General features: G+C 32.7%; 3 protein-coding genes across 3 annotated transcripts in view; 1 reads left to right on the plus strand and 2 right to left on the minus strand.

The window, feature by feature from the left end:
- LOC123699878 (bifunctional glutamate/proline--tRNA ligase) overlaps positions 1-23,825 on the plus strand; it is a 30,165-nt gene that overhangs the window by 2,706 nt on the left and 3,634 nt on the right. The window contains exons 6-26 of the mRNA XM_045646927.1: positions 499-625; positions 1,036-1,228; positions 1,458-1,629; positions 1,898-2,056; positions 2,420-2,494; positions 2,908-3,052; positions 3,364-3,608; positions 4,194-4,401; positions 5,930-6,118; positions 14,893-15,096; positions 15,822-16,028; positions 16,342-16,545; positions 16,738-16,941; positions 17,450-17,596; positions 17,794-17,907; positions 18,128-18,223; positions 18,794-18,952; positions 19,337-19,454; positions 21,759-21,907; positions 22,807-23,007; positions 23,611-23,728. Of these exons, the coding sequence (XP_045502883.1) occupies positions 499-625; positions 1,036-1,228; positions 1,458-1,629; positions 1,898-2,056; positions 2,420-2,494; positions 2,908-3,052; positions 3,364-3,608; positions 4,194-4,401; positions 5,930-6,118; positions 14,893-15,096; positions 15,822-16,028; positions 16,342-16,545; positions 16,738-16,941; positions 17,450-17,596; positions 17,794-17,907; positions 18,128-18,223; positions 18,794-18,952; positions 19,337-19,454; positions 21,759-21,907; positions 22,807-23,007; positions 23,611-23,728 (3,434 nt within the window). The remainder of the gene's footprint in view (positions 1-498; positions 626-1,035; positions 1,229-1,457; positions 1,630-1,897; positions 2,057-2,419; positions 2,495-2,907; positions 3,053-3,363; positions 3,609-4,193; positions 4,402-5,929; positions 6,119-14,892; positions 15,097-15,821; positions 16,029-16,341; positions 16,546-16,737; positions 16,942-17,449; positions 17,597-17,793; positions 17,908-18,127; positions 18,224-18,793; positions 18,953-19,336; positions 19,455-21,758; positions 21,908-22,806; positions 23,008-23,610; positions 23,729-23,825) is intronic.
- On the minus strand, positions 6,774-8,664 carry LOC123699875. The gene is made up of 3 exons (XM_045646924.1): positions 8,121-8,664; positions 7,551-7,706; positions 6,774-7,198 (listed from the first exon to the last, which is right to left on the minus strand). Exons 1-3 carry the CDS (start codon positions 8,406-8,408, stop codon positions 6,824-6,826), a joined length of 819 nt encoding a protein of 272 aa, XP_045502880.1. The 5' UTR covers positions 8,409-8,664; the 3' UTR covers positions 6,774-6,823.
- Positions 11,025-11,838, minus strand: LOC123699877. Its single transcript, XM_045646926.1, has 2 exons — positions 11,508-11,838; positions 11,025-11,128 (listed from the first exon to the last, which is right to left on the minus strand). The coding sequence occupies exons 1-2, from the start codon at positions 11,836-11,838 to the stop codon at positions 11,067-11,069; spliced, it is 393 nt and encodes a 130-aa protein (XP_045502882.1). The 3' UTR covers positions 11,025-11,066.

Here is a 23,825-nt window from a genome sequence, read left to right on the forward strand (position 1 = left end):
TAATAACCAAGATTGGCAAGTATACATCCAATTATTATGCATAAAACTCAAGCTAGCTTTACACTTTTAAATACAAGAACTCAAAGCTTAGGTTGTAGTGAATTGCATCATACATGTTATAACTGAACTAATGAAGGAAACTAATTTTCATGTCCAACAATTCTTCCAAGGTCTAATTCATTAGTACATAACTCAATTGTCATGAAAAATAGTGAACAATAAATAAAAATTCATGAAGCATACTGAAATACTAAATGAAATTGTTGTTTGTTTTTCTTATTATTCTATAAAATAATTGTTTTTTTTCTTTTTTTGTGATATTGTTATGAACATTTTAGTTAATTTTAGTCATAATTTTTTTTTCTCTATATTCCAAGATCTTTTAATATGTTGAAAAAAAAAATACTTTTATTACTTACCTTTACCTTACCATACCTATACCAATGTTACGTTTTTATTATTTGACCAAATTTATCGAAATATTTATATTGTTCCCAGATATTTGCATATTGGCCATGCAAAGGCGGCTCTGTTGAACCAATATTACCAACAAGCATTTGAAGGTAAACTAATCATGAGATTTGATGATACCAATCCGGCTAAAGAAAATGCTGATTTTGAAAAGGTGAATTTTACGATTTTTACAGTATTTTAATGGTTATTTTTTTTACACAAGATATATAATTATGGGGTGTTGACTTGCATACACATTTTTGATTATTTACATTATTAAAAAAAAAACAAGTGTTACTATTAATTTTATAACAAATATAGAGTAAACTTTTTTTTTATTTACGTCTTATATCGTTATCTACGAATATTTATAATGTATAATCCCGGACATATCTAAATTGTATATTATTATTATGGTTAATTTGTAATCTGTGTATTGGAAAATTGATATGTATGTGACAATATTAATGTAATTTAAATATATAATATTGTATTGCAATACCTGCATAGTTTCTAATATTATGTAAAATGTATTAGTATGCAATAAATTATTTGATTTAATTTGATTTTCTATCTTTCAAGGTTATTCTAGAAGACGTCAAGATGTTGGAGATAAAACCAGACATGTTCACGCACACATCCCAGTACTTCGACCTGATGCTTCAGCTCTGTGAGAAGCTGATCAAGGAGGGCAAAGCATTTGTAGATGACACACCCGCTGAACAGATGAAAAACGAGAGGGATCAGAAATTGGAGAGCAAGAATAGGAATAATTGTATGTACTTACCTGTATAAATATTGATTTTTGTATTGATGTGTAGTAAATAAAATTAAATTATAGACTTTGATATCATCTGTCTTAATACATTAATTTAGTCGAAGTTAAAAAGCTAATCATAAACAACAAAATTACAGTAAAAAACATGTGCAACTTATTGTTTGTAAAATACAATAAAGACATAATTATTTATAAAATAAATTAAAACATGTGTCTGTTCATGCAGCTGTGGAAAAAAATCTGCAACTATGGGAGGAAATGAAGAAAGGAAGTAACATTGGTATACAAAACTGTGTTCGCGCCAAAATCGATATGCAGTCGATGAACGGTTGTCTCCGTGACCCAACTATTTACCGTTGTAAACCCGAACCGCATCCGCGTACTGGAACCGAATATAAGTAAGTGTTATTTGTTTATGTTTTCTTAATATAAAAAATATACTTACAATTTTATCTAAAACCTTCGAAAAAGTATTGCTTTTTCGAATCTTGAAAGAAGCTGGCACTTGGCAGAGAGTTAATAGTTTTTGTTTGTTACACGCTCGTTATTTTACCTATCTATGTAGCTTTTTTTTGCAAATAAATGACCTTCATTTCTTCTAGATTACTTTATTATAAATTTAACCATCAATAACGTATTTGTTTTTAATATTAAATTTTTTTTTAGGGTATACCCGACATACGATTTCGCGTGTCCAATAGTAGACTCCATAGAGGGCGTGACGCACGTGCTAAGAACAATGGAGTATCATGACAGAGATCCACAGTTCTATTGGTTTATAGATGCTCTCGGCCTGAGGAAACCTTATATTTGGGAATACAGCAGGTATGTTTTCAATAAAATAAAAAAATAAATACAATAAAAATCGTTTATTGAGACATACAAAACAATTTAGACACGACAATCGCCTCAACTAGGAATATACCTATGCTAGAGACGATCGACGCCTTCCTCTCCAGACTTAGCCTTGTTCATTTAAAAAATGTTGTATTGTTGGTATCTGTGCACTTTATACAATTTTTTAAGGCAGGAAATAAAAAAATTGCAGCCTATATTATTATCGCAATAGAACTGCGTAAACGATCAATCAAACAATGTGTCTGTTAATTTGTGATTTTTTCAAGCTTATTTCAGAAACGGATGAACAGATACGGGTGTATTTTTTTTATAATTCTTTGTTGTTTTCAGATTGAGCATGACAAATACAGTTTTATCAAAGAGAAAATTAACATGGTTCGTCGAGCAGGGACTCGTTGATGGATGGTAAGTCAAGCAGTTACTTATTATTAAAAAAAGAATCGTAGGATTGTTTTTTTTTTCAAATGAAATATTACAGATTATATTTTCTGTTCCCACGTTTTTAATGCTTTACTGGATTTTTTTAGATATTTTTGTGGCTATAATAAATTATGATTTACTTATCCATACTAATATTATAAATGCGAAAGTAACTCTGTCTGTTTGTCTGTTACTTAATCACGCCTTAACTACTGAACCAATTTGCATGAAATTTGGTATAGATATATTTTGATACCTGAGAAAGGACATAGGATACGTTTTATCCCGGAAAACCCACGGGAACGGGAACTATGCGGGTTTTTCTTTGACTGCGCGGGCGATGCCGCGGGTGGAAAGCTAGTGTTATATAAAAGATTAAATGTGTGTTCTTTTTATAGGGACGATCCCCGCATGCCAACAGTACGCGGCGTGTTACGTCGCGGCATGACAGTGGAAGGCTTGAGGCAGTTCATTCAAGCGCAGGGCTCAAGCCGCTCAGTCGTGTTCATGGAGTGGGATAAGATATGGGCAATTAATAAAAAGGTGTCTATATGAAATCTATGTGTAATCTATGTGAAATTACTTTGAACATATTTTTTATTTAAATTACATTGCACTTGTTGATACATGGAGCATATTCTTACCTTATAAGTATGTTATGATTTGTTGGATTGCATTGTGGCATTTCATTTCTTTATTAAAAAAAACACGACAATAGTGCAAATTTGATCAAATTCAATAATAATAATTAAAAACACATAAACTGATATAAATTATTTCTTTGCACTCAATCAGCTTACGATATCAGCTGACATAACTAATTTATATTATTTTTTAATAACTTGTTGTTTTAGGTGATAGATCCAATAGCCCCTCGCTACACAGCACTAGAAGCAGACCCAGTAGTGGTCAACCTCAAAGGAGTATCCGACTCCACCTTGACCGTGGCCCTTCACCCCAAGAACCCAGATATAGGCTCCAAAACAGTTTGGGTCTCGTCTAAATTGTTGATAGATCAAGTGGATGCGCAAGCGCTGAAAGAGGGAGAGAATACTACGTTTATCAATTATGGAAATGTGATGATTGATAAGATTCATAAGTGAGTTGGATTTTGATATGGAGTTTTGAATTTTACGATTTTCTTGAAAAATATACGTTTGGTTGAGGACTATATAATAATGTGTAATAATATTTTTTTTTCCAACGCAATAATTTTTGCTCACCCACCTCCTTTAAATGTGTTTTCCTTGTTCAAATTAATGGTAGTCTGGAAGAGATCGCTGCCTAGCGATAAGGCCGTCATTTGTACATACTTGCATCTGTTTGTTATTTTTCTGTGTTTTATGTAAATCTTGTGTGTGCAATAAAGTATTATCTATCTATCTATCTATCTATATAATTTATATGTGTTGGCATATCTGTAATTTATGCTTAAAAGATTTTGATATGTATTTATCGTAAAAAAATACATTTGACGATTTTGAAGGAATAAAAGAAGGAAATAGTCAATAGTTATTAATTAAGTTTAAATTGAGCTCTCTTTATTCAATATGTACCTCTGAATTAGAAGTTGTATTTATAACTTTTCAATATTTTCTTAATTAACTTATCTTCTGTCTGCTAAGAAATCTAATTAAATAATACCCAATATTCAATAAATTCAATATAATTTTTTTTTTCATAGATCTGCCGATGGCAAAGTCACCAGTGTGGATGGAACACCAAACCTCGACAACAAGGATTACAAGAAAACGCTAAAGATCACGTGGTTAGCGGACTCGCAGAAATCGCCCCGTGTAGAAGTGTACTGTGTGTACTTCGACCATATTATATCCAAACCACTGTTAGGAAAGGATGAGGACTTTAAGCAGTTTATTGGACATCAGACTAGGGTATGTTTGAAGAGTATTATATATTTCTTTTTATTTAATCCATACTATATAATATTATAAATGCGAAAGTAACTCGTGTCTATCTGTCTGTTACTCAATCACGCCTAAACTACTGAACCAATTTTCATGAAATTTGGTATGGAGATATTTTGATACCCGAGAAAGGACATAGACTATTTTTTATCCCGGGAAAATGACGCAATCCCGGAAATCCCACGGGTACGGGAACTATGCGGGTTTTTCTTTGATTGCGCGGGCAAAGCCGCGGGCGGAAACCTAGTTTTTCATAATGGTACCTTGCTTCTATGCCTTATAATAGTGACATTTGTTCAAGATAACATTTTAAATGTAATTTATAGTAACCAAAACAAAAAAAAATATTTTTGAGAACTCTGATTTCCCATAACCATCTCTATTTGATTGCACAATAAAAAAAAGTATTGATAAACATTTATTTGTTTTCATCATACACTTTTTGTAATCCCATTTTACCAGTACCACGATTGCTATACTTAAGTACTTATGTTTATAAACATTGCTAATTGAGTATTTGAATAAAAAAAATTTTTGTGCTAAATGGAAAGATTATATATTAGTTTTATAACAAAACTATTTTTTTAATTTAGTTTTGCAATAATTCAAAAGTTATTTCAAAATAAAATTAGTCTTTGAATCCAGTACCGAAAACACACCGACAACTCCCGAAGCGTCACCCGGACGCGTGTGACGTCATAATGTTAGTTTTCACTCAAAAACGTATACAACTGATGTACAACTATAACATTTTGACGTCACATCTATGGCAGTCATGGCGCGTTTATAGTCACGTGATTTTAATTTAAATTTCATCAATTTTTAATTGCTTATAATTAATTGAAAAACATTTTTTTTGGGCATTTTTTGCATTAAATATCAATATTATTAATAATAAAGTTTTAAAATACATGAAAAAAATCAATAATTTTTTTTTATTCAAATACTCAATTTCTGTGAATTTGTTTCATTGACTACTTTACTGTATGTACATACTACAAGGTTGAAATAATATACCTTTCGACTTCCTAAAGATATTTAAAACTCAACAACGGTTTCATATTACAATCTTTTAGACTCCCGAAAAAAAAAATGTATATAGTTAGATACATACATAAATATCGTGAAACAAACATAAAACATTGTAGAGCATTGTATCCTTTAGTTTTTGGAAGTCTTTTGAAAATTAAACTTTGGTTTTGATATTTTCGTTTTATTTTATACCAAGCAAATGCTTATCTACACTAATACATATTATAAAGAGGAAAACTTTGTTTGTTTGATTGTAATGAATAGGCTCATTAACTACTGGACCGATTTTAAAAATTCTTTCACCATTCGAAAGCTACATTATCCACGAGTAATATAGGCTAGGTTCTATCCCGGAAATCCCACGTGAACGGGAACTATGCGGGTTTTTCTTTGAAAACGCGGGCGAAGCCGCAGGCGGAAAGCTAGTAAAATATAATTTTTTAAATTAAAATATTGTCCACAGTGGGAAATCCCCATGATAGGCGAACCAGAATTAGCCAAACTAAAAGTGGGAGACATAATACAACTGCAACGCCGCGGTTTCTTCCGTGTTGATGTGGCCCCATCACCTCCATCACCACATACTGGTAAAGCGACCCCGCTTGTGCTGTTCCATGTACCCGATGGACATACTAAGGAAATGCCGGGACAGGTGAGTGTTTTTTGTGATTTTTATAGTATTTAACAAGTAAAAAATTGTGTTTATAGACAAAATGTCGTGTAATTTTTTCCTTGATTTTTTTGTGTTTTTTTTTTTTGTATTTTTATGGTAAATTTAAATGTAATATGTAAAAAATATGTAAATTATCTTTTAAAAATGTAGTGTTATGTGTAATTTATTATTGGACACAAATGAGTGAAAAAAAAATAACAAGACAAGTAATAGATAAGTACTGAGAGATCTAGAGTAAATTATAATTATTATGCATTGATACAGCTTCAGTAAGTTTAGCCAACTAATCAAATTAATGTTGGTACATATTCTTATTTGCACATGTGGATATGTTAGCACCTGTTCTAATTCTTATTACGTATATGAGTATGACAGAGATAATTTATAATTAAATAACGAGTTATTTAAACATCCGTTTTGTATAGGTACATAATATATCACTTAAATGAGTAAGAATATTAAGCTATGTTTGAGACGAAAATACTGGGCTAATAATGTAAGCGAATGTTATTTTTTTTGTATTACACTTTGAATAGTGTGTCAATTTATCTTTATTTATTATATATTCCTTTGTTTTTATATAGGTATTTAAATATTAACATTCATTACCAAAAATGAAAATAAAGAAAACGACTTTTTGTTCCTTATAAATTATAATTAATTAAATTAAATATAAACTTAAACTTATTCCACGTCAAATAAATATTCGTCACTTATAGGACTACAAGAGTCGTCGTAAGTTTTTTCAATCTTTACAGGTTTAATGTCAATTTTAAGATCTTCTATTGCCATACTTGGGCTATAGTTTGTATTATCAATGTCATTATTATTTCTTTCCTTTTTTATATTAACTGAACGGATGGGGCTCAATAAAGGTGAATAGGGGTAATTTGTTAATGTATTTTCCATTGGCCAGCAGAAATCTTCGACGTTGTTTAAAACAACTGTTTCCAAGGAATGTATTGAGTTTAATTCGACGGTTGAATCTAGATCTTCCTCTATGGGGGTGCTTGTGTGAAAAATTGGAGTTGGCCATTCCGAGTACTGTGCTTTCATACGCTGAAAATAAATTTATTAAAATAAAATAATGTAAATTATAATCCCCTTAGCCGCCTTATTGTGCAATATTTTCAATGTTATTTGAATATAAAATATTTATAAATAAATATATTGCCACACAACAAAAATAGTGATTTTTAAGTGAATTTAAATTTCTACTATAAATTTATAAAAATAGAAAAATTCGATCACGAGGCGGGACTCGAACCTGCATCCTTTCACGCTAATCCGGGGTGGATGCCTTTTCTTTGTCTTTTCTTTTTTCTTGTACTTACCGTTTTTATATGGTAATAAATTATCAGCTAAAAGATTTACAAAAAAATTGGTATAAAGGGAGTTTTTCATATCTTACCTTTCTCGTTGCGCGTATTAATTCATCGATATCGGAATCGCTATAAAAACTGTCCGAGCTAATATTTTCGTATATATTATTTTTATTTATTGTAGTATTTTTATGTTTCTTGCATTTGCTTTTACATTTCTTTCGACTTTTCTTAACCTTTGTTTTCTGTGAAAAATGATAAATCTATACTAATATTATAAAGCTGAAGAGTTTGTTTGTTTGTTTGTTTGTTTGAACGCGCTAATCTCGGGAACTACTGGTCCGATTTGAAAAATTCTTTCGGTGTTAGATAGCCCATTTACCGAGGAAGGTTATAGGCTATATAACATCATGCTACGGTCAACATGAGTGGAGCTACGGGGGTGAAACCGCGCGGAGCAGCTAGTAATCTCATAAAATTATTCAAGATAATTTTAGTTTTAGTTTTAGTGTTTGATTCCTGAATCTTCATTAAATGAAATTTATATTTCAAGTGACAACTCGAAAAAAATGTGTATTTAATTTCTAAATTATAATAAGAATATTCGATAAGGCTATAAAACTCTGTCCAAAGCGTAAGTGTATGATGTTATTACTTACGCGATGCAATTTATGTTTACAATAACACGTTCTTCGCATACAGCCAGGCACAATTCTTTCTATTCTTTCACTATCTCCCCTAGAAAGTTTTATTATATCGCGCCCCCTCTTAATATTAACTTCTCTTTTCTTCCGTCTGCGATTTGAAAACGTTTGACAGATTATACTCTCCGTGTTGTCCTGTTTACGTATAAATACGTTACGCTCCTTTTTCGGTATATGCGCCTTTTTTATCGATTTTTTTATTTGATAATTTTCGACAACAATAACCTCACTTTTTATATCCATGTTTTTGAATACACTAGTCACAACCTCTGATTAAGAATACGAGATCCAGCCTCGCAATTAGTTACTCAAAAATAATTTGTTTTCAATCACATATCATGTCTTTATATACTGTATATAATTAAGAACACAAATATTATCTAATTTTAAGCGGCCCGATGTATGCAAAGAGAATACATATACTACGTAAGGATGTATGGACGGACTTCATTATTTCGATTCTGTCAATGAAGGTAATCTGAAACTGTGTTTAACTGACACCGTCCATGGTAAAATATGCACTTGAGTTGTAAATAAAATAAATAAATAAAAAAGCCTTTTATTTCCACACACTTTGGATGGTTTTACAATATTAATTTGTGTTAGTTACAATTTAGAAAAAATTAAATAAAATTTAAAAAAAAAAAAAAAAAAAAAAAAAAAATGTGTTAGTAATATGGTAATATCTAATGTGTTATTAATTATTGTTGTGTTGGATCCCACATTGGGTGAAGGCCTCCTCCATCTTCCTCCACTTATGCCGGTCTTTACCGCAGGAAGCCCAGTCTTTCCCAGCTATATTGACAATGTCATCAGACCACCGTCTGATTGGTCTACCTACATTCCTCAATCCTTCTGGTCCTTTCCACCGTGATGTTTCCGATGTCCAACGTCCGTCAGTATAACGGCTTATGTGTCCAGCCCATTGCCACTTGAGTTTCAGTGCCTGTGTGAGAGCGTCAGTTAAATTTGTTTTTTCTCGGATTGATGTGTTTTTAATTTTATATATTTTCCTTAGGTTAAGCATGCTTCTCTCCATGCTGCTTTGTGTTGATCTGATCTTTTGTTTTACTTTGTTTGTAAACACCCATGTTTGGCAGCCATATAGTAGACAAGGCAACAAGCAGGTATCAAATACAATTTTCTTGAGTTTTAAAGAGTAGTTTCCTTTTAAAATTTCTTTAAGGGACCAAAATTTTCGCCATGCTATGCTTATTCTTCTGGATATTTCATCTTCATTATTTAGTTTATTGAATGATAACTGTTTGCCCAAGTAGATATACTTGTCAACATATTCAATAGTATTGTTTCTTACACAAATAGGAATGTTAGAGCTGTTGGACATTATTTTAGTTTTCTTTGAGTTCATTTCTAATCCGACCTTGAGGCTTTCAAAGTTCAAACTGTTTATCATTTCTTCTAGTTCATTTGGATTTTCTGATATTAAAACTATGTCATCTGCAAATCTCAGGTGTGTAAGATAGTTATTGTTTATTTTTATTCCTTTGTTTTCCCAATTTATATTCCTGAATATTATTTCTAAAACGGCAATAAATAGTTTTGGCGATAGCGGGTCACCCTGTCTAACCCCTCTTTCAATTTTAATTTGTTTTCCTCTTGATTCCAGTTTAACCTTGCTTGTACTGTTATTGTAGATATTCATTAATATTTTGATATATTTTAGATCAATTTTTAGGTCACTTAAAGCGTTCCAAATTGATTTGTGGCTTATACTATCAAAGGCCTTGCTATAATCAATAAAGGCCAAATATAAGGGTCTATTAAACTCTCTATATTTTTCCATGACATTTTCCAGTGTCTGTATATGGTCCATAGTACTGAAGCCTGAGCGAAAGCCTGCTTGCTCAATTGGTTGTGCATTATCAATTTTATTTGTTATTCGTTTGAGAACAATTGATGCGAAGGTTTTGTATATATTAGCTAGTAAACTGATGGGTCTATAGTTCCCGATGTCTAATGGATTTCCCTTTTTATACAAAAGAATAATATCTGATGTGCACCATTGTATTGGAACAGTTTCTGTATCAAGTACAAGGTTGAACAGTTTAGTTAGATGAGGGATTAAGATCGGAGCGCCTAGTTTTAGGACCTCGTTTGATATCCCATCAGATCCCGGGCTTCTATCAGATTTTAGCTTTGTTATTTGCTCGTACACTTCTCTTTCGTCTATTTTGGGAGGTGTAGCAAAGTTCTCATAGATGCTAGGATATTGTTCCGAGACGCTGCTGTGTCCTTCCTTATTTTTGTATAATTCTTCATAAAATGATGTTGCATGATCTAATACTTCTTGCCTTGTTCTTGTTACTTTAGATTTGTTTTCTAGCTTCTGAATCCATGTTTTGTTTTTATTTATTTCCTTGAATGCTCGCTTTGTGCTTCTAAATTTATTGAGATTGTAGGTTATTACTTTCTTTCTGTATGATCTGTAGTCATTTCTAATTGATTTGTGAGTGTCCTTGTATAGCTTGCTCAGTTGCCTCTTCATAGCTTTATCCTTATTCTTTGTATTTATTAATTCTGTTCTCTTATTTATTAATGAAATAGTTGTGTCACTGAATATATTTTGTTTTTTCTTCATAATGGTATTATTTGTTTTTAATGAACTGTATATTATAGCTTCCTCTAATATATTGTAGTAAGTTTGTGCATTTGTAATTCCTTCTAGGCAATTGTTAATGTTATTTTGTAGGCATTGAATGTAATTATTTATTTCTTCGTCTGTTTGAGGGGTCTTAGGAACTGTTTTAAAGTGTTTCCGGTTTTTTTGTGAGATACTCAAAGTTACTGTCACTCGCAGGAGTCTATGGTCAGATGGGAATTTTATTTTGTTTATTATCTCAAAGTTTGTTATTGATCTTGGGGTATTTGTTAATATAAAGTCTATTTCATTTTTGGTGTTAGAATCAGGTGACCGCCATGTCCATTTTCTGTTGGGTTTTTTCCTGAAATATGTGTTGATTATAGACAATTTGTATTCGTAAGCATATTCTATTAACCTTTCTCCTCTTTCATTTCTATTACCAATACCATACTTGCCCATAATAAGACTTTCTTTGTCCGTTGGTTTACCTATTTTGGCATTAAAGTCACCAAGCACCAACACTCTATCATCAGCGAGTGAGTGTGCCTTTTTAAGATCAGTATAGAATTTCTGCAAATCTGATTCGCTCGCTTTTTCTGTTGGTGCATATACCTGTATTAATGACATATCTAATTCTCCAAATTTCAATTGCAATAATGCAATTCTTTCAGAAATACCAGTGAAATTGATTATTTTATCTTTTAATGTTTTTCTTATTAAGAATCCCACACCAAACATACCTTTAGTTTGACCGATGTAGCAGAAAATGAAGTCATCATGTTCTTCTATGCTGCATCCGAGTCGTCTTACTTCTGCAAGTCCCAAAATGTCACAATTGATACTTTCAAGTGCATGGGTAAGTTCCAAAAATCTTTCTGGGGATGAAAGGGATCTCACGTTGAAAGTGCCTACTTTTATATTTGCTTTGTGTTTAAGACTCTGTTGGTTATTGTGTTGATTTTTGTGTTTGACTTGAGATGGAGGGTGGTGGTCTAATTCCCCACGATGACCAGTCGGATTGGGGAATGTAGGTTTTGTAGTTATTGTTTTTGACTTACTTTGATTGTTCATACGGTGGCTGATGTCATTGTCCTATTTGTTCATTGGAGTAGTCGCTGGGTGTGATGATAGTGAGCTGCTTCTCGTTCTCAACACGTCGAACGCGTTGATTCGATTTGATTTAATTATTTGCTGTTTGCTGGGTTGTTTGGGTAATGTAGGAGATGCAGATTCCTCCCTTTTCCGCTTTTCCATATTTGGATTCCCTTCTTTTACGACGAGTTTGTTGTTTTTTATATAGGCGAATTTCCCTTTGTTTCTTTCTTCTTTTAACTGGTTTAATAATTCTTTCCTCTTCGCTAGTACGTCTTTGGAATAGTCTTCCGATAGGTATAAGTTTTTTAGATTTTTCTTCTTGGACATTATTTCGTTCTTTTTCCATGAGTTTACGAGCGATAGTAATATTGGCCTTACTTTACTTTTGTTTTCGTCTTTCTTTCCAATTCTATGTATGTAATTGATGTCTCTTTGTTCTAGTTGCACATGCAGATCTTCTCTAATTTTTAACGTAATTTTTTCAAGTAAGTCTGACGATGATTTTTCAATTTCATGCAATCCATAGATTATGATATTATTTTTTCTCTTATAGTTTTCGATGATGGCAATGTCTTCTTTTAATTTCTTGTTTTCTAATTTTAATTGGGCGATTTCTGATGTGATTGGTAGGAGTTTATTTTCCATTTGTGAAATGATGTTGTCAGTCTGTTTTTCCATTTCGATTTTCATTTGATCGAGAAAAATTTGCAAATTCTCCATGGCCTACCAATGTCGAGTCGGGATCGTGTGGATGGAGCTTAACTTGCTTGGTCCGGCTGGTTGTCTGTTGTTTGTGGTAGTCGACAGTCGTTGACCTTCACTGACCTTGATGTGTGTTGTTTTTCGCTATTTATATTGTGATCTTCTTCGCACTTGTTTTTCGCTAAATATGTAGACTTGCCGCCAAAACGAACTTTTGTATCGAATCTAGTTGTTAATACTTTATATTACTTGAGAAATCGTGATTCAAAACAGAGAGAGAATTACTACGTGTTGACAGTTTGACAGCTTGAGTTGTAAATAAGTACTTAATCGTAAGGCACGAGGTGTTGAATCTTTGTAAAGATGTACAGAAGTTAAAATATTTTTAAGATTGAATAATATGGTGGCTAAAATATGTTATGTCGGGGGTATTTTTAAATTTTCATTTTCGTAACAATTGTTATAAAAAATATAGTAGGAATAAATCTGATTAGAAAGCTCTGAATGGAGAATATGGCTTTAATTATTATCTTTTTGTGAGTGGCTGTTGTGTTAAATAAGATAAAAGAATAACTAATTTTTAAATGCATTAAAGTATACGGACAAAGGAGATCTCTGAGCTTGTCATAATTGAACAATATTGTATTTTTGGATTAGAGAAATGTTCCTGGTGATAATTGATAACTTATAGTTATAACTTCAGTGCAAAAAAACGCATTGAACAATAATATTCTTTCCATGGCTGTTAAATTATTTTTGTAACATAATTTTCAGTTTTCACACATTTTGCAGACGAAATCACGCATTAATTATAAGCATCGTATTATATCCTTTCCCTATCAAAATGAGAACAATAACGATTTGCACGATATACATTGCTTCATTTTCATTGATTACTACAAAACTGTATATAATAAGCAGTCAATGGATGTTATCACTTACACTCAGACGTATCACGAAATGTGAAAGTTTGATTCATAACAATCTGCTACACTTGGCAGTCGGTATCCACGTGTGTTATTTGTAAGTCAGCAATATGTTGTATTAGCGTATCCTTTTCGTCTGTTAATAATTTATTTTTTATTAAGGAAAGAAATTGTAACTGGAAGTTTTTTATTTAAGTTTGACAGGAATGCAGTGTGTGAAAGTGCCAAAATAAGTGTAAATTTTGTGCAATATTATAAAATATTTTTATAATAATTTATGTGATTTATCTCAACAGTGCAGATAAAATTTGTATTAAGTGTTTTATCAATGCAATTAACTGTTATTTTTATTGGTGCGATATCGAATAAAAATAATTTATATTAAAAATAAATAAAATAATAAGGGGTTCTTTTCTATGTAATAAAACACTTAGACTTGACAAAATTTTGATACAAGAGTACAAAAAATTATGAATACAATGATCATATTATACTAGCTGCGCTCCGCGGTTTCTCCCGTGACTACGCGCCCGTTAGTCTTAGCGTGATGATATATACAGTGGTGGACGTTTAATTAGAAACTCGTAACACGATGAAGTAGTCATCAAATTTATTTAAAATTTATGTATTAACGTATTAGAGATTAAGTATTATTTCATATGTAATAGAACTCCATTTTTGCAAAAAGAATTATTTGCCTATGCTCGCGTGCAGTGGTTTTTCATGGTCGAGCTTTTTTAGGCACTTAATCAGAAGTACCATGCTCTTTTAAATAAACTGTAGCATTGAATATCTTTTTATCGAACACTCTAAATGATTTGCAATTTTCCTGTAACTCCAGTTTTTGTCAAAATGTAAACTTAAAATTATTTTTCTTGTTGATGGGTCACAAATCTTACTTTTACCCATTTATACTGCAAAGCAAATTAATTTTCAGAAACTTTTAGATGGAATGTTTAAAAAACGGTGCAAATATTTGTAGAAGAAAAAAATATTGGCGGCATTTCAACAGGTTTTGACTTTGGAACACTCGAACTATGCTGTTTCTAATTTGTTGTCCAGACTGAAAATACTCGGAAATCAGACTTCACTTAAAGTTGTTTAATTTTATTAATTTAAGCTAACGTTTGATTAAAATTAAGCAATTTCTTATAAAACTAGATAAACGGGTGTTCTATTACATATGAAATAATACTTAATCTCTAATACGTTAATACATAAATGTTAAATGAATTTGATGACTACTTCATCGTGTTACGAGTTTCTAATTAAACGTCCACCACTGTATAGCCTACCTCGTGAACCGTGTTATTTCTCTTTATAATTAGTAGGAGTATAGATTAATTATTCGTATTACTAAAATTAATCTTAATAGTATTTATAAACAATTGATTATTTTCAGCCTAAATCAGTGCAAACAGTACAAGCGAAACAACCAGCCCCCGCCCCCGCTGCGGCAGACGCGTCGCAGTTGAACGAACAAATCGTCAAACAAGGGGATACGGTGAGAGCCCTCAAGGGTGCAAAGGCTGAGAAAGCTAAGGTCGATGAAGCTGTTAAAGCACTGCTAGAGCTTAAAGCGAAGTACAAAGCGGCTACTGGACAGGTTAGTAGTTTATTCAATTAAGGGCTGATTTTTCAATCCTCGGTTAAAACTTATTCGTCGAATAACGTATTAAACTACCATTTCAAAATGTATTATTATTGCATGCAATTGACAGTTTACAATTAGTGACATTTTAATATTATCGTGTAATACTTTATTGGACGCGTAAGTTTTAACCAATGATTGAAAAATCGGCCCTAAATGCAACAAATAAATGTTTTGTGGTTGTGTTTCTTGGTTCTATCCAATAGATGGTTCTATTTGATGTGTTTATTAATACCCGTTTTTGGGAAACATTTGTGTAGTAACTAAGTTAACATGTTTAACTGTTGCTATCAACATGTTGCTGGAATCACTGCTCTTTGCAGAGCCGATACAGCATTTTAAAATATTCTCGCATGAGCAATTAGCATTTAAATTTTCAATCGACATTTTTTATCAACTCTTGCTCAACTAATGTTTACCCCGAAAATAATTAGTAAGATATCAGAAATGTCAATTTGTTTTTAAACGATTTCAAAAAAAGGGGGAGGTGAAAAAAGAGATTGAGCGGATTGATCGAATCGGATGATTGGCGAATTGACAAATTCGTCGGAATATTTTTTTATAAATACCTATTTATCTATTGTTTAACTTGAGGTTGTTAAATAAAAAATGGAGCCTCGAATTTTATTTATTACAAATCGCGACACATAAATTTCATCATATCAAAACATTTTTTACAGGATTGGAAACCAGGTGCAACACCACCAGTTAAAACTGAACCCAAACCATCATCTGGTGGTGATGCTGCTTCCCTTAACCAGGATATCATAAAGCAAGGCGACCTGGTCCGTACTCTGAAATCTGATAAAGCCGATAAAGCGAAGGTCAACGAAGCAGTTGCAGTACTGCTGGATTTGAAAGCCAAATACAAGGCTGCTACTGGACAGGTGAATTTAAAGTTGTTTTAACTAAAATTGTTTGTAAAGCTTATCGTTGACATACAATATTATCCTTATTTTTTGATAACTTGTCTTTTATCGCGCTCTCACGGGACAATCGCTGAATTGATTTCAATCATACTTAGCAGAGATGGAATTAATGTTCCAGAAAAAGACATTAGCCATAAAAAGCCCGCAAAGCCAGTATCTTTTGCGGGTGGGTCCACGGGTGAAACCGCGTGGTACAACGACTAGGTATTATATGAAATTGAAAAAAATGCATATTTTTTTTAATTTAAAACACAAAATGAATATCTCCCAGGACTGGAAACCCGGCGCATCAGTGCCAGAAGCGAAACCCTCAAGCCCTGCAGCGGGAGACGCATCTGCCATTAACCAGGAGATCAGCAAACAGGGGGACTTGGTTCGCTCGTTGAAGGCGGCTAAAGCTGACAAGGCGAAGGTCGATGAAGCTGTGAAGGTGCTTTTGGATTTGAAAGCCAAGTATAAGGCAGCTACCGGACAGGTAATAGATAGATAGATCTTTTAAATGCTGTTTAATTTGACAGGGTAATAAACTTTAGCTGAATTTTTCATCGGAAAATACTTCTTGCTATTATGATTTTTTTGTTAAAGTGTGTTGTAACTGATAAATGGTTATTTAGAAAAAAAAAATACCCAAAAAAATTTTCAAAAATAAAAAAAAAATATTTTACAGGATTGGAAACCCGGTGCAACAGTGCCAGAATCGAAACCCTCAAGCCCTCCAGCAGGCGACGCATCTGCCATCGACCAGGAGATCAGCAAGCAGGGGGACTTGGTTCGCTCGCTAAAGGCGGCTAAAGCTGAGAAAGCGAAGGTCGATGAAGCTGTGAAGATCCTTTTGGATTTGAAAGCCAAGTATAAGGCGGCTACTGGACAGGTAAGATATTATGGAGTTGTGGTTGTTGCTTGTTGATTCATACACAAAACTCAAACTCAAACATTTATTTATTCAATTTAGACTTCTTCGAGAAGCACTTTTGAAACGTCAAAACATATTTTTAACATTTTCCACCGATTCGGAAAGCAGTATCTATGGCTCTTTTAAATCATTTCAGAATTACAATTTAATTTTACAAAATATGTAACTGTAGGTACATTATCATAATATGCCAAAGAACTGTCCTGTGGTTTGATAAATAACGTATGATAAATAACTTACAATTTAGTAATATAATTACCATAAATACGTTGTAACGTGTCTGTTTAGTTTTGTACTCCTTTTTATCTTTTAAAATGTGCCCAACAAAAACTCAAGAAAATTTAAATTAGTTATATTGTTTTTGTTGCTTCAGAAAAATTAAATTAGTCGTCACAAATCCTAATTTGGTACATTTCCTGTATCAAATATATCTAAGATTTATATCATAAATTATAAAATATTCCAGGATTGGAAACCAGGAGCAGCTCCATCGCCAGTAAAGACTAATAGCGGACCAGATGTCAACGAAATATTAGTCAAAATCACTGCGCAAGGCGATAAAGTGCGCAAATTGAAAGCTGAAAAGGCAGACAAGGGTACTTTGGATGTTGAGGTATGACAAGGAAAATATTTTTTTTCTTCATAAATTTATATTAATCTTTTTAATTTTCATATAAAAAGATTTCAAATATTATTATCATAATTATTCAGTCACTATTTATTAACAGACACGTCCATTATATAAATGTTTTTATGTTTCAATAAATTAAAAAAAAAAAACGATTTTTAAGAAGTTATCTATTTTTGTAGGTTAAAAATTTACTGAACTTGAAAGCCCAGTATAAATCAATTACTGGTAAGGATTGGACTCCGGCTGCTGCTGCTCCGGCTCCTGCTTCTGTAAAAGCAGAGGCTACTGAAAAGGTTAATTTTGATTTATTTTATGGATAAAAAAAAATGTTTTTAAATAATATCAATATGTATTTCTTTAAATAAACACTTGAAAGAACTTGTGAAGATCCTTCTCGATGTTGTAGATTTAATATATTCAACTCTGTCCATTTCATTTTTCATATTATATAAAATATTGGTGAAATCTTAAAAAGTAGATTGACATTTAATATATAAACATGTTTTTTCATAGCCAGCAGCAATGAACGGTGCAAACGAGGCTTTGGCGGCCGAAGTCGCGAAACAAGGTGAAGTGGTGCGAGATCTTAAAGCAAAGAAAGCGGATAAGGTACGTAAAAACTTTCAAATTATTTGCCAATTTAAATCAATAAATCTTTAAAAATATTTTAAGTGTTCCATCGATGTTGTGTTGTCCTATAATTGTTTGTCACAATTGTCAAAATTTTTGAAGTGAAAACTTCTTTAGCGGCGTTGGGTATAAAATCTTAAACTCGCGTCAGGACACGTGGCCTGATCGAAAAAGCGTAAGACGGATGTTTTTTTTTTAGCCCTTATATTCCATGCGTAAGACGGATACCAATCCAAAAATATATCAAACATGCTGAACGTTAATAATCAAGTTTTCACTTCTGCCGGCACTCCCGGAGTGCAACCCGTCTTTTTTTTATTGTAACTTGTACCTAAGCCATAAGTTTTGTTGTGACAGGTGTTGGATGACCTCAATAAATAAAATAAAAAATAAAATAAAGTGTTAGTTTTCTCGCATGGTTATTTAGCAGCCTAAGTCTTCCCAGGTATTTTTTATAAAATTCATCTCTGTAAACTTATCTCGCTAGACCTTCGCTGATACATGCAAAGAAATATTTCACCCATTATAATATTCAATGAAATCGTTCAGGCGGCAATAGACGCCGAAGTAAAGAAGCTTCTAGAACTCAAAGCCAAGTACCAACAAGAGACGGGGGTTGCGTACGTAGCGCCGCCCGCTAGAGAGAGTAAACCTAAAGAGAAGAAGAAAGAAGTGAAAGAAGTAAAGAAGGAGAAGAGTAAAGAACCGGTAAGGAGTGGATGAATGTTCTAGAATCTTTGATTTTTTGTTGCTTTTAAGTAATTGGAGAGATATAATCTACAACACGTAAGACATGACAATAAGTAAAGTAAGAAAGTGTTTCTGAAATTTCTTTTTGGGGAATGAATTGGGAAAGAAAAAATATTAACTATCATAATTAAACTTTAATATCTCTAAGGAGTAAGAGCTGATTTTTCAATCCTTGGTTAAAACTTATTCATCGATAAATTTTAACCAAGGATTGAAAAATCGGTTCTAAATAAAACTAAAGCAAGGTATTAGTTCAGTCATAGTTGTAATTACGAGTTCTGCCCATAGTTGAATCGACTGTAATAACAACATTTTGAAATGAAATTAGTAATAATTTTTTAGAGCCCCAAGCCCAGTAAAGAGGAATCATCGAGCGGTGTAAAGAAAATAACTCGGCTCGGACTCGAGGCGTCCAAAGAAACTGAACTGTCAGATTGGTACCAGCAAGTTATTACTAAAGGTAATGCTCCGTTAATATTATGATTATATTATGATTTTAAATTGTTGCATCACATAATCTATCAATAAGTTTAAGCTATAACACTTCATTCAAGTAATTGATACTCAAAGTAATTCCTTTCTATTTACCTTGAAGAAAATCCGATCATACATAATAATTTAAAAATTGCAAGGAACAAAAATGATAAAATATAAACAACTTTTCAGAAATTCAATTCAACGAATCTTATTTATAAAAAATGTGTGCGTGTACTAGTGTAGGGGAGACCGGGTACAAAAGTAACGGTGGGTCGAAAGTAACAAATGCTCTTTAGATTTATCCAATGGGCGAACACCGCTTAGCCTCTATCAGGTGATAGCCAAGAGCGCCCCCCTTAACTGTATTCATTCGCCGCGTGCGTCACGCACTATTAGGCTGTGTGACAGGACGCAACGTGTTTTCACGAATCAAAAGTAAGATTTTCGACATTTTTTTATTAAACGTTTACGTAGTCTTAAAAGGATGATAGAAATCTGAATGTTTGCATATCCATTCTTGATTAGAGTAATTGTACATCGCTCATAATCATTTTTATGTAGCACGTTCCGTTTTAAAGTTTTGTTGCACATCTTGGCAAAAATATAGACAGGTACAAAAGTAACATGTTATTTTTGTCCCATTATGATTATGTATATTTTTATGTACATCTTTACTTCAACAGAATGCCGTGACAACGCATTAGAACTACTGATCGAGGAATTACCGATACGGCTGAAGAGCATTTTGAAAGATAGTGCAACAATTAGAGGCCTTGCAAAAAAAATATAATATTTGCCATGTAACATTATATAGACTAATAAAAAAAATAAAAGCCGGTAATACTAGTGCAGCTACCTTGCGTCGATCGAGATTCACTAATAACAAGTAAAGTAATCAACGCGACTATTTAATCGAGTGCTCTGCAGTTTATTTTCGATTATCTCCACCAACGAGCATAATGTGAATAATTTTTTTGATAACCTTGCTGAGGTGTTGGGAAAGGTACCGATTTGAGCCAAAAGATATTTGGAATATGGACGAGACAGGGGTGACCACTATCCAAAAACCTAACAAAATTGTAAATTAAAAATAGATTAAGCAAGTAGGTGCCATAACCTAAGCAGAGCCTGGAAAATTAGTAGCTGATGCTGTTGCCATTAATGCTCTAGGTCCTAGGAGAACACATCCCGCTTTTTTCGTATTGTCCGTAGGGTCCTGTTGGTTGTGCTGGAGCTGGGAATGCTAGTGGATGGATGCAGGATGTAGAATTTTTAATTATAAAAGAATTAATTAATCAATTTTAATAATTAATCTCATTACTTAAACTAAGAATATTTTTTATCGATTTGTTTTGTATTATATTTGTAAGTATTATATTTAAAATACAAAAGTTGATATGTGTTATTAATACAAAGTCTTTAAACAAATAATTTGTTGATTTACCATCATAATATTGTATTAATTACCAACCCCTTTATCTTGTTACTTTCGACCCACGACGTGTTACAATCGACCTGCTTACGGGGTCGAAAGTAACAACTGACTATTTTTTTTTAAATTTCGTTTATAAATATAAAACACAACATTGACGACGCGGTTGGCGCAGTGGTAAAGTAACTGCCTACTGAGCCGACGGTCCCGGGTTCGATCCCCGGTCAGGGCAAATATTTGTGTGATGAACTCAATTATTTGTTCTTGGGTCTGGGTGTTATTATCTATATATGTATTTATTAAATATTATATTTATCGTCGCCTAGTACCCACAACACAAGCCTTAATTGAGCTTACTGTGGGACTAGGTCGATTTGTGTAATAATGTCCTATAATATTTATTTATTTATTTTATTTATTTATTTATTTACATTATGTAATAAATTGAGTCGCTAGTGTAAAGAATATAAACTAAATTTATATATGGTTATATTAATTTATTGATAACAGTAACACCTAGTGAGAAATCAAGGCAAAAGTACAAAGTGTTACTTTTGTACCCGGTCTCACCTACACACGTAAGAAGTGAAACTTCTTTATGACCTTATTTTTCAAAAAAAAATTTTACTATATTATGCAACTTTACAGAAATACGTCGAATCACGCGAGGTAGGGACAAGAAAAAGATGGCGCGTAACGGAAAAATGTAACGAAAAAATGTTACACTAAATTTTTTTCCAACCCCGATAAAGAAGTTTCACTTCAAAAAAAATTAGTTATCTTGCATTTCAATAAACTAAGATATTTAACTACCTTATGAAATTATGAACTTAATATTCTTTATGAATATTGCAGCGGAGATGATAGACTACTACGACATATCAGGATGTTATATTCTCCGTCCATGGTCGTACAGTATTTGGGAGATCATTCGAGAATTCATTAGCTCTAACATTAAGAAAATGGGAGTCAAGGATGTCTATTTCCCCATCTTTGTGTCCAAGGTACGAATTGAGCTATTTAATAATATTTAATTGGTTTTTTATTTGTATTCTTTATACAATACATTGAAAATGTACTTGTCAAATCCTTTATTTTTTACTTTTTTTTTATTCAAAACTTTGTCAAAATATTTGCATTGAATCATATTATATATTTTTTATTGCATATTTTCCTCATTTCTATACAATGTAAATTAAGTATTGCAAAACATTATTTTGCAATACATTGCAAATACAATGCACATAATTTGCTTCAAATGTTTGTAAATTGTAATGGTCGTATAGACTAGTAATCTAAGAGCCCACGACGGCCAGACTTTCCTTTCTTTAGGAAAGTTGAAAGTTTCTCTGTATATGTCTCCGATACAGATAAGAACGACTAGCGATTATCAAGTCTGGGTTGTGGTTACTTTGGCAGGAAACAGGTAGTAAAGGTGTATAAAATTGTACCTAACTTTCATAATAGTTTAAAAGCTAAATTTTATATATGTTACTTGGAGACGTATAAAAAGATGTTAACTCAAGAGCCGGACAGTTATCATGGTTCTAACATCTTGCCAGACACATTTAAAAAATAACTAACATATCATCAAATTAACGTACTACCTAAAAGTGTATCAAATATGAAATAACCCACTAAAAACATTAGTTTACTATCATTGATGACTAAAAAATAATAGTTTAATATAAGTAATAAAGTTATTACTTATCTTTTACGGGGACTTAAGATGATGGACTTTCACGTATCTCGATGACACAATAAAAAAATCATCTTATCTTATCTGTATCGGAGACATATACAGAGAAACTTTCAACTTTCCTAAAGAAAGGAAAGTCTGGCCGGCGTGGGCTCTTGATCTATAGACTTAAAATCCAGTTCGAAATTTAAATGTTATATTCAGGCAGCGCTAGAACGCGAAAAGGACCACATCGCGGACTTCGCCCCCGAGGTCGCTTGGGTGACGCACTCGGGCTCCAGCGAGCTCGCCGAGCACATCGCCATCCGACCCACCTCCGAGACCGTCATGTACCCCGCGTACGCGAAGTGGATTCAGAGCCATCGTGACCTACCGCTTAAGTTGAACCAGTGGAATAACGTTGTGGTAAGTCACGAACTTTGTCCGCTATAGCCTTGTCCTAAATCTTCTTACCCCAATTTCCTATATTTTTCTCAAAATCCTGGATCTCCTTGCCACTATTTGCTCATAATGAAGTATATAGTGATCCGCCCCACCTTCAAGATGGACATGTATCCCGCGTACGCGAAGTGGATACAGAGACACCGTGACTTACCACTTAAACCAGTGCAATAATGTTGTAGTGAGTGACCATCTTTACACATTACCCGTACTTTACTGACTATTTCGATGTCCTCTGTTCTTTTCCCAATTTTGTTTCTTTTGCTCGAAATCCTGGGCTCCTTGCCAATGTTCACGGTTCCTTTTTTCCTGTCTTCTGCGCTCATGCGCGCTTTACTTCGTGATCCGGCCTATCTAATACCGATAAACTGATCTATTAAGACTGAAATTCAAATCTGCAAAATAAAATGAAAATTTCATTAGATAATTCTTAAATCTTAAAACGTCCAATCGATAGCTAAATGTGGAATTTAATTGAAAAAATATAAATTTAATTGCTTTTCTGGTAGATGAAAAACTAAACAGCAAAACACCTCACACTCATTGTACAATTTTCCGTTGCTACAGCGATGGGAGTTCAAACAGCCGCAACCGTTCCTCCGCACTCGTGAGTTCCTCTGGCAGGAGGGACACACCGCCTTCCGCGATGAGAATGACGCTCACGAGGAAGTTCTGCAAATTCTTGGTGATTATCGTGTTATTTTAGTTTTTTTTTTATATTTTTTAAAGTTATCAATTATCATTAAGCCTGTTTTATTTTAACATTGCAAAAATGGCTTGTT

This window comes from Colias croceus, chromosome 18, assembly GCF_905220415.1.
Source record: "Colias croceus chromosome 18, ilColCroc2.1".
Classification (NCBI taxonomy): Eukaryota; Metazoa; Arthropoda; class Insecta; order Lepidoptera; family Pieridae; genus Colias; species Colias croceus.

Coding starts and splice junctions, on each gene's coding strand:
- LOC123699875 (XM_045646924.1), bottom strand. CDS start 8,408: ATGGATATAAAAAGTGAGGTTATTGTTGTCGAAAATTATCAAATAAAA. Junction 7,707..8,120: donor GTAAACATAAATTGCATCGC/GTAAGTAATAAC, acceptor CATTTTTCACAG/AAAACAAAGGTTAAGAAAAG. Junction 7,199..7,550: donor TAATACGCGCAACGAGAAAG/GTAAGATATGAA, acceptor ATTTATTTTCAG/CGTATGAAAGCACAGTACTC.
- LOC123699877 (XM_045646926.1), bottom strand. CDS start 11,838: ATGAACAATCAAAGTAAGTCAAAAACAATAACTACAAAACCTACATTC. Junction 11,129..11,507: donor CTACATCGGTCAAACTAAAG/GTATGTTTGGTG, acceptor CACATATTTCAG/GAAAAAACCCAACAGAAAAT.